At 40.7% G+C, this 10986-nt stretch overlaps 1 protein-coding gene across 2 annotated transcripts in view; it reads left to right on the top strand.

The window, feature by feature from the left end:
* Nucleotides 1-685: 685 nt before the first annotated feature.
* KCNIP4 (potassium voltage-gated channel interacting protein 4) overlaps nucleotides 686-10986 on the top strand; it is a 382078-nt gene continuing 371777 nt past the window's right edge. The window contains exon 1 of one of the 2 annotated variants that reach the window (XM_030270842.4): nucleotides 686-1129. In XM_030270842.4, the coding sequence (XP_030126702.1) occupies nucleotides 1069-1129 (61 nt within the window). In that variant the 5' untranslated portion in view covers nucleotides 686-1068. The remainder of the gene's footprint in view (nucleotides 1130-10986) is intronic. The other variant, XM_030270835.4, reaches the window with a different exon arrangement.

The raw sequence follows: 10986 nt of genomic DNA, 5'->3' as shown, positions 1-10986 counted from the left end.
TTTTGGGTTGAATCAGACATAAGTTTGTCCCATTAAATAAAAGGAGATATAAGTCCTTTCCTAAAGCATCGGTTGGCAAAACGGCATAGGAATGACTCCTTTATCTTTCAGCTCATAAGAATCTTAATAATACAAGATTCAAGGAATAATATGAAAGGTATTAGGTAACTAAGCCTATAACCCTTATGTGCCTTGAAAAAAATTACTTTAATTTTTTGGGGCTGAACACAATGAGAGGAACTGGGATTTCTGAAACACATCATTATTCACACAAGGATAGATGAAATTGTATAGACTGAAAAATTAACTGTGTAAAATTGAACTGGGAGAACTATCGTTATTGAAGCATTTTCTAATGGTATGTCACGTGTCATAGTAGGCTTTGATAAATTAGAGGTGTTAAGAAGGTGTCTTAAAATGCCTTTTCCAATCCCTTCCAAAATATACGCTGGGGCTTAGGGAGTGCTCCCAGCCTGTGCTAGCCTGGCAGAGGTGTTCGAGGAGCGCAGCTGCGATGGGAGCTCCCTGCGCTCGGTCCGTGTCCCGGGCAGGCTGCGGCTAACAGGTGATGCGGGCACCACCTGTGCGGCCGCAGAGCGCGGGGGGCGGGCCGGCCCTGCCGGGCTCCGGCTCGGGGCAGTCCGCACGGCCCCGCTCCGAGCCGCTCCGGGGCGCCGCTGCCGGCCCAGCCCCTCGGCGGCAGCGGCCCCGGGGAGCTCGTGGCGGGGAGGCAAACGAGCCCAAGCCCTCCCTGTCCCGGCAGGGAAGGGGTCGCAGCCGCGGCCCCGCGGGCGGGCGGAGAGCCGGAGCCCCGCGCCGAGCCCGCCCCGCGCCGCGCGGGTGGCGGGGGAGGCGCCGCTGCCGAGGCGGGGCCGCGCTCCCGTTCCCGCTCCCTCTCCCGCTCCCTCTCCCTCTCCGCTCCACCGCTCCCGCCCCGTTCCTGCTCCCGCTCCCATCCCGCTCCGCTCCGCCGCGGCCAGCCCCGCTCCCATCCCGCTCCGCTCCGCCGCGGCCCCGGCGCGGCGGTGCTGCCGCGCGTTCCCTCCGCGGCTCCGGCCGCCTCCCGGCATGGACGTGAGGAGAGTGGAGAGCATCTCGGCGCAGCTGGAGGAGGCCAGCTCCACAGGCGGTAGGACGCGGGCAGCGCGGGGACGCGAGGCTGCTTCTCTGAGTTAATCTGGGGTCTCGTCCCCTCTCCTTTGGGCAGCAAGTCTGGCAACTTGGCGTGGGGCGGGGAGCGGCGAGCTGCCTGCCCGCTTGCGAGCGCGAACGCACCCGCGGGCCAATGTGTGTGTGTGTACGGGGACTGCGAGCAAACGCTTAATGCCTGGGATCTCGGGCTAAGAAGCGTTCAGGGGCTTCGCGAATGATGCTTTAAGATGCCTGCTCTCACCTAACTGGTACTTTTGCCTTTGCTGAAACGACTTGGGGCTGGGAATGAACCTCCAGGGCACAACCTCTAGTTACCAACTCCCCGGAGGTAATTTTGGTCAGGCGCCCTAACACCTCCCTGCTTTGGTCTCCGTTGTACCTCTTTGATGCCTAAGTGGCAACTGCTTGATGGAGACCAGCTTCTTCTGGTAAGCCTTCTTTGGTGCCTTTCTTTCTCTGTACTTCAAATTGCAATTACGCATTCACCTGAGAAGGGCTACAGGATAGCTTGCATTTTAAGGAGGAAAAAACATGCCTGGCCATCCTCCACAGGGACTGTGACTCCCAAAACTCACAAAAGAGTTATTCAGTTATTTAAAAATGAAGCTTCTTGTGTGCAATATGTGTAAGAGGATGTTGCCAAGAAAGGTGTTCAGCTCAAGCCAGATGGATAAAGAGAGGATAGTTGGGCAGTTAATGAAAAACTTTGCAAAACAGGCAGTCAAAACCAGGGCAAACTTCTTTTCTTAGAAAAGATGTTTCTTGCTGTGCAGCTAGATTTCTCATAAACTGTTATTGCAGTGTAGGATAGTAGCCTTACCAACAATTTGTTTGAAAGACACAGTGCAATCCCATCATTGGCTTGATTTCTAATGCTTCAGAATGCATCTTCTGCTTGCTCTGAGAGGTTCACAGATGTGTTCCCTGCTGGACTGTACCTGGTTTTTCCAGTTTCTTAATGTCCCATCTTTTTTAATATTTTAAAATGTGTAGCCTTCCATGTAGGATACCAGATCATTTGAACTGGGGATAGGGAACTTTTGTATTTGACAATGCTATCAGCTCAATTGTAAATCCATATCCGCCTTTGCACTTCATTAAAGTTTTGGGAAATGTGTGTAGCAATTATAATTATCCAACAAGGGACGTGGGCACTAAAGTGGTGTTGTGATACTTCTTGCTACTTTTCAGATCCAACCCCCCCCCAGTAATAATTTAGGCTTTTCCCTCCACGTACCATTTCAGCCTTCCAGCTCTAGTCTGTTAGAGGTCTGAAAGTCAAACTGTTTTTCTATAACACATACAATATCAGAGACCAACGCCGAGCAGGCTCTTGGCTACCTGCGCAACCACCACGCAGGACTGTTCAGGCTAAACAAAACTGAGGTCATGATTTACACACAGTGGATTTGTACAGCTGCTGTTGAGGAATTATTTTGTTTATGAATCGTTAATGTAGGTATTGAAGCATGAAGAGAGTTTAAAGCTTAATGACTTTTCTTACAGATATAGTTTGTGATAGCAGGAAAATGTCCATACAAAAATTGGAGAAATATCTGAATTCATGTTGGGCAAGTAATAGGAAATACCCAGGTGATGTTTTTATGGAAATTGCCTTCAGTTGAGCCATGTATTAGATGTGTTTTCTCTTTTGTTTCTCCTGAGATGCATGTGTAGTAGTAATTTAAAAATTAATGACAGCTTTAATTCACTTCAAGCTTGTAATGGTGAAAAGAAGTAAGTTACAGTTTTGCACTCTTTTAGAGCAAGCAAAATATGACTGAAACATGACTTACTGTGGGAAAAAAATTTCTCAAAAATAATGTTTTATGCCAGAAAAAGAATGCAGAAAGATAAAAATGACAGAGCTAAAAGGAAATACCGCCTTTCTTTTGGAGAATAATGCACATTACTCAACAGATATCTCATCACCAGTGTGACTTGATGTGATGTGATGTGAAGCTAACAAGTGTCTAGCTTCACTCCTCTGGGCTTTCTTCTTATGTGAGAGAGCCCATTTATTTTCATCTTCCCATAGTTTTGGCCCTTTTTCGTCTAAACTTTCCTTTATACTTTTCTCTAGCTGTCTCCCTCCAGGCTCTTAAACGTTCAACTCATTTTCAGTGCCATCAGCATTTCTGAATGTACCTGTCTGTTGCATTTTTAACAAGGAAGGTGGATTTTTTTCCTCATTAATTCTCTTCAAACAGAATCACAGCTTCAAATGTTAGTAATTTTTAAATGGTAATGCCTGCGGTAGATGTTCATGCACGAGAGTCAGAAAATGAAGCCAACAAAAGTGTGACTGTTCCTCAATTTCGTTTTTCCAGGTGAAATAAAGCCCAAATAACACACACGCAGCTCGAATAATGAGAATTATTAATGAAAAAAAGCAACATTTTGTGCCTTTTAACAGGTAGTGACTGCCTTAAGCTGATCTTCTCCTTACCTTTAATCTTGCACCTCGCAGGGCATCTTCTGATTCAAGGGCATTCAAATTAATGCCAGTTGAAGCACCACTGAGAGTTGTTGAAGTATGAGACTGTTTCCTCTGTGGAATACTGAGCCATTGTAAGGATGAATTGTTTTATCCCTCTGCCTCCTGAAATTGTCTTTATCAATGTTTTATCTATCAGAAAGCTGTATTTGTGCTAGTGATAGCCAAAAATCATCTGCTGCTGGGTAAAGGCATGCAGTGTCTCAGCAAAAGGAGAAGAGCAGAGGGAGATTATCAGTAAAAGTTTGTGTGGGTAAAAACAAGTTTAATCACAAAATGTCCTGTGGGTTTAATATCTAGGACAAACTTAAGCTGTTGGTAAAATATGAATAAGACATAATTACAGCAACTGGTTGCTTTGCTTTCGGGTGTGATGAATTCAGAATGGGCATTGTGCTGACCAGTATGACCATGCCCATTCAAAAACCATAAATATTTATGAAAGCCATGGTGTCATTTGTGACAAGATTTTAAGAGTTTCAGTTATTAGACAAGGCGGTTGCAAATTATTCTTGTTAAAAAAAAGGCTGTAATTTCTATATTGTGGGCAGAAGTACCACAGTGGACCAAAGAGTATTATTAAGCAGCATTTATCCAACTTTAAGTTTACTTAGAGTTAAATATTCTCTGCCATACCTCTGAGAAATCCTTGTGCACTAGTGCTCACTTTTACTTTTAATGAATGACTTGGTCTTGTTGCTTGAGGCATTCTTAGAAGACAAAGAAAATAGTGCTAAAAGGACAAAAAATGACATATTGAATAAGCTGAAAATAAGAATTTAGGAAAATGGATGCTAAGAAAAAGTAAGAAAGTGATAAAAATATACTGGGGAACAATTGCAGGGAAAAAAAAAAAGAAGAGGTGGGAGGAGGGAAAGGAGGAAACAGATTTTGTATCTCACACATTGAGATACAAAATTTATTATGTGTTAGTGGTATGTATTGGACCAATTTCTTTATATCCCAGTTGGGATTCATCTGACACAATGAAAAGCAGGCAGTGACTCCAAGTGATTTGCACCAATATTCACACCAGCGTCAAAGTTTTGGTTTGTCTGGGAGCTCCATGCAAAGAACGTGATGTCAGTCAAGAGTCAGCATCACTATTTTTACTAATGATCTGCTGTCTCCAGACACTCTTCCTCATTGGACACTTAAGATTCAGATAGAAAGGGTGATGGACCATCTTGTCTAGGCTGTGCTAGAAGTGCTGCTTCCAAATACAATGCTTTTTCTGTGAAATCTGCGAATACACAAGGGAAGGAGTAAATTAAATGGACTCATGAACTAATAAAGGATATATATGTGTGATGGGCGTGCAAGGAGATGCAAATATATTCTGTGTAAAATATATATTCTACTCCTGCAGGATGGAGGAAACAATTGACACTTGAGAGAACTGACTGTACATAAACCTCTGTATAAAATTTGAATTCTACCTCCATCTCCAGTTCCTCTGTTCAATGAATGTAAAGAAGTAATTTTATGCAAAATTCTGTTACAGAGTCATATTTGACATGAATACTGAAAATGCAGGCTTTCCATCAATATAAATTTTCCATCATGTGAATACAATTTTTACAATTTTTACAATTTTTACTACAGCGTTCTTCTTAATTATTCTGTCTGTCAGGATTACTACCTGTGCTCAGAGAGTTGGTATATAAATAACTGAACATCTGGACCAGCTTCAGGTATACTTGGCTTAGAGAAGTTATGCTTTTCCAGGGTTTTTTAGACATTTTGAAATGTAGAAAGGCAGATATGGTACCTAGCAGTAAGTGTAGCCATCGAAGAAGTAGCTGGTGCGTGTCATGGAAAGCTTTTACAGTGTATCAGATAAGTACTTAGGACTCCTGCTTTGGGTTGGAGCTGAATATTTGATCTGTGCAGCATTCAGCTGTAATCTATCCCATCTCGGCCCCTCAGTTTGCCGTTGTGATTTATTCGGAATCTTTGGCACTTGAAAAAGAAAGTATCTAAAAATACAACGCCTGATTGCTTCACTATTTCATAGATATGTGCATGCCTGCCAGGCTGTCCTGCTATCATCTCCCCACCCCCCTCCCCAGTTCTGCTTGTCCTCTCTTTCTTTCAGGCTCTAAAATGGACTGTATTTGAGCTCTTCCTTGCCAAAAATGCTCGCTATTTATTGTCTCCTATGAGCAGAGGCCATTATTCCTATTTGAGATGAGGGAGAAAACATTAGCAAACAGTTGTGGTCTTGGAAGTCAAAGACCTAAATCCATATTTCAGTAGTTGTAGTCGACACAGTCTGAACCAAATAGGATTCCCTTCTTTATAAGCACACACTTCAATTAATAGGCTTGGGCCTATTTTGGGACCTTAGAAGTGCAGATGCCAAACCTTCATTATTTGGAGCACAGTGTGGCAGAGCAGGTGGAGGTGGTTAATGGGATGGTTTGTCTCCATAATGTTTGGCCTGAACTGTAATGTGTAGCTGCATCAAAAGCAAATGGACAACAGTTGAACATAGGCATTTTTATTGTAATTGTCCTTTCAGAATCCTGGTTTCTCTGGCAAGGGCTTTGCTTTCTATTGCTTTGATGGCTAAGTAGTGTTTGGCCTGGATTTCCCGCTGAGTACACCAGGTAGAATGAGGAAGAGAAGTGAAAGTCTCTCACTTCTCACACGCTAAAGTAGAGATTGTTTCTGTTATCACCTTCATGCATGCAGCAGCAGAGGAGGTTGGGCTCTAGATTTATTTCTATGAATTTGGAAGATCTGAAGATAGCAATAAACTGGCAGCAGTTTAAAATATGTGGTTGGGTTGAAAATATATTGAATCCATTCACCTCTAAGAATAAACCCAAACACAGAATAAAAGCTGTATATCTGAGCTCATACTGTGTTTTATTTCTGGCAGCCCAGCAGAGACTTAATATGGTATTAAAAGGAGCTCTCTGTCAAAGATTTGGAAATAAATATATTCTTTCTCTTTTATATTCTTTTTCACCTATAAAACAAATTTCTTTAGAGTTACACTTTATAGTTGTGATTCTATCTTTTATAATTTATATTGCAGTAACACAAACAGTGGTGTGAAAGTCAGATTCTTATGTGTCCACTGGAGAAATGAACTACAGGTGGAAGGCATGATAATAGAGAATTCTAAATATAAATGTTTGCCCTATTCAGAAAAATGATGCATTTAAATGTTTGGATTTTATTGTAGGAGATAATATCTTTGTTTGTCTACCAGGTATTTTTCAACAGATAATGCATAATCTCCAAGCACAGTTAAATGCTTAGCACTACACAGTGCATTATACCCATATGCCACGGAGTTGCTAATTGGTGACAGCATAAAAAGAAATATTCCAACTCTGTATGTCCTAGGACATGGACTAGGGTGGTTGATCTATATCATGCAGTCAGTAAGAAAGGGTTTGCTATTTTATTGACAGGTGAAAAGCCCTTCAATTTTACTGATGTTTTCTTGTTCTCACAATTTTCAGTTACCTCTCTGCATCTCCAGAGAGATGTATTATGAATATTGCTGTAGTTATTAGGCTTTAGTAGAGAAAGTATTATTTTTTTAATCAAACTTTTATTAATGATCGAGAAGGAATATTTAGGATTTATTAGAAAGGTAAACAGTATCCAAAAAGTGTGATGATGGGTCTGATTCTTTGCAGTGGGAACAACCAGAACAGCATGTTGTCACAGTAAGTAATTTGATTATTGTGACTATTCATAAACTCTTTGATACCAGTGGGAATAATTGCAATGAATAAGGATTTTTAAAATTAAATGTAGTTATTTGACTTAGAAATTCCAGTGATATTACAGAATATGTTATAATAAAAACACATTGAAAAACAAATTTGTGCTGAAAGATATGAAGAAAAGATCTATCCGAAATATTCGCAGTAAATTGAAAAAGAGAAAAAAGATTGATTTTTAAAAAAAATAATTTAACATGGATACAGGATGCAACTTGAAATGATCTTTTTGATCTTTTGAAAGTCACACTATATAACATCTGTCAGAAGTGCTATTGCAACTGAACATTGAGATTTTGGCTAATAAGTAGGATGCTAAGCACCATAAATTAACAATCTATAACAACATTTTCAAAATCCCTGCACCAGTACTACTATGATGTTTTAGTTTTTTTTTTTTTTAACATAAATGTTGCAGCTCACAGTTTCAAAGAACACTAGAGAAAGATTGACCCTTTTTGAGATTGTTTGTTTTAGAGTGTGCCAAAGCATGTTGCACCATCCGCTCCTTGGCATTTTGCAGCAGCAGGGGCTTCCTCCCTGTCCGGGCACTGAGAGGGGTCAGGGGAAGCCCCTACACAGACGCAGACAGACGCAGACAGACGCAGACAGACACAGACAGACACAGACAGACACAGACAGACACACACACATGGACACAAACAGCACTGTGGCTGGCAGGAGCATCCCTGTCTGTGCATGTTCTTTCCCTGTGCAGGGGAGAATGGAAAGTGCACTGTGGGATTACAGTCCCTACCTGGGCGGCTAAAAGGAAGGCGAGGACGAAGACCAAGAAATGCCTTTTATGTGTGTGGCTTTAGTGGTTCCTGAGCAAGTGGACTCTGGCATGTGCTGTTCTGTTACCTTTAGACAGAGATAATTGAATCCTGTTTATCTTAAAAAATGTAGGAGAAAAGTCCTAAAGAATAGTCCATTGAAGCAACGTAACAGAGGTATATCAGGGATATGCAACCACAGATTCATGTTTTGCTTCATTGTGTGCTGGTAGCAATATGATAGGTGTTTCCTCAGATCACCATAGGTCTTGAGTTTTGACAGTGTAGCTGATTTTAACCAGAGGATACCCAGATGTCCTTAATCATTCTGACTGTTGATTTATATTCCAATGCTCAGTAAGTGAATTGTATACTGTGCATCTTCTGATTCACTCTTTCTATTCTGTGTATTATTTTCCACATTGATTTACGGACATTTAAAGTTAATTGTGTTTTCTGATGTGACATTATAAAAAGTATCACCTGTTGTAATTCTATCAGTAAAGAAAGATAAATCTAGGCTGTTTGAGGTAATTTGTGGTGGCAGCATCCACCTGCTGGTAACTGAAACAAGTATGCATTAAAATTTGTTGTTATTTTTAAAAAGGTGCTGTAATTTACATACGCACACACTTAGGTGCTGCCCTGATTTCTGCACAGCCAGTCTACCAAATTCAAAATGTCTAAGAGAAAGAAAAATAAATAAAATAGATATGCAAGGTGTGAGGATGTGCAATATGATTAAAATACAGAGAATTTCATGCTATTGTTTCAGTATCTAGGTCTACTTTATATGCTGCATCATTAATTGACCTTTGTGGTAGTGGTGAAGTGGGATTTCCCTAGTTTCTTTCTTCTTTTTTTTTTTTAAGTACCACATTGTGCATTATCTTCCCAGCCTACCTTCCAGAACTGGGTAAATGAGAGAAGTACCTTTGTGCCTCGGATCTATCTACTCCCTACGTTGTTTGCTTCAAAGGTGTTGCTTCCAGCCTTCTCTGCCTGGTACATGGGCAAGAGGAGGTCAAAGAGCAGGATGGGTTTGGTAGACAGGTGATAGTATTGCCCTTTCTGCCTTCTTTTACATGATGATGACTACAAACCTTTTTGCAGGCGATTGACACCTCCAACTCTCTCAAGCAATGACTCCTGCTTCTGTCTATTTGTCACTTGGAAGCACATGTGAATCCCTCACATAAATGGGCACTTTCTGACCTTTTTTGCATAATCTTTTTCCTCAGAGGGATGTTATTTTTAGGCTACATGCTTCTTTCTTGATTGGCTGATTGTCAGTCAAAGGAGAGGAGAGTACGTGATGCATCCAGTGGAACTGGTGATCTCAAATGCACGTTTTATAAAACAGAATTCTGATAGACTGGAGGAAAGATGGCACGTGGAGGTTAAAGTGAGGAGGAAACAGACATGACTGGGGCTGTAGTGACATAGTTCTTTATATGGCACACCTGCTGTCAAGTTTGTCCCAGTACCTTAAATCTTTACTAAAAATATGAACTATCAGGATTTAAAATTAGACAGACTTATACACCTTGTTGATTGCTTAACTTGCAGGGATGAACAATATTTAGACGTTATTTTGACTCATAAAAACACTTTTGTCAGTTACACCTTTTGTTTGTATTCAGCTAATTTTCTCATGCTAAACTAGAATAAAATAATTCTGTGTTTCAATAGAGACTTACAAACATCTCTTCCTGTATCTAAAGTTTTGAGCCACCCCAGACTTGAGAATCAGTACATTTTCTTGTTCTTGAAAATATGGGAGGTGTTCAGCTAAAAGCCCATGTTGTACTAAAAAACCCAAACCTCTACTCTTAATTTAGCTTGTTTTACTTTGCCTGAGTTAAAAATGACTGGTTATACTTAGAAATGCAAAGGTAGGAATATTTTGACCTGCTTAGATAGTAAAACTATCTAAAAGGTGTCAGTAAATTTCTAATGTCTTATTAAGCAATGTTTTATCAGCAGTTGCTTTAATCAACAGCACTTAAATTACTGCTAGGCTGACAATCTGTTAGGACTTTTTCAATTGAACAATTTAGAAGAAAGTAGGCTTTTTTTGGTGTATTTTTCTTTTCCTTTAAAGAACCCAAAGCATTAATAATGTGTTTTCATGTAAGCCTTTTCACAAAGAATACGTACAGAAATGCTGTCAGTTCAGTGACTAATTCCTCCATGAAAATGAGCAAGAAAATGTTGATGGCATTATCAAACCACTATTTGGTAGGTAGCAACTCACCATGCTGACTGTGGAGATGGTGTACTTTCCATTCTGCAGGTGTAGTGTTAGAGTTAATGAGTATGTAATAGTTCATTAGGTAGTTTCTTGTTGCAACAACACAGAATGCTTTGTGTTCCAAGGAGGGTGTGTATTGATTAAATGCACCTTGCACTTAAACAATTAATATAGATCTTCTGGATCTATCAGTGCCTGTTTAATTGTGATTGAAAGCTTTGCAGCAGTTGCAGTTCCCTACAGTGCTTGTAACTGAGGATCATCCTGTTATTCTTGAAAAGGATGCATTTACTCATAAATGTTTGAACAGTTGACTTTAATCCTTCAGATTCTGAAACTTCTTACAGAGAAGGGAAGAAACAAAGCTTTTGTCTCTTCCTGCATAGTCCGTAATTTCATAAGCCAAAACTGGGGCTGTAGGGGATGCCCAACTATATTGACAATACACCTTGTAATGCTAGTATGATCTTATCAGCCTAAAATAATACAAAAGAATACCAACATGTGAGAAGCAAATAAAAATATCAAAGAGAACCTGTTTACCTATTCAAAAGAATGGAG

The sequence above is a fragment of the Taeniopygia guttata genome, chromosome 4 (assembly GCF_048771995.1).
Source record: "Taeniopygia guttata chromosome 4, bTaeGut7.mat, whole genome shotgun sequence".
NCBI classification, from domain to species: domain Eukaryota; kingdom Metazoa; phylum Chordata; class Aves; order Passeriformes; family Estrildidae; genus Taeniopygia; species Taeniopygia guttata.
This window is presented reverse-complemented; position numbering and strand designations above follow the sequence as displayed.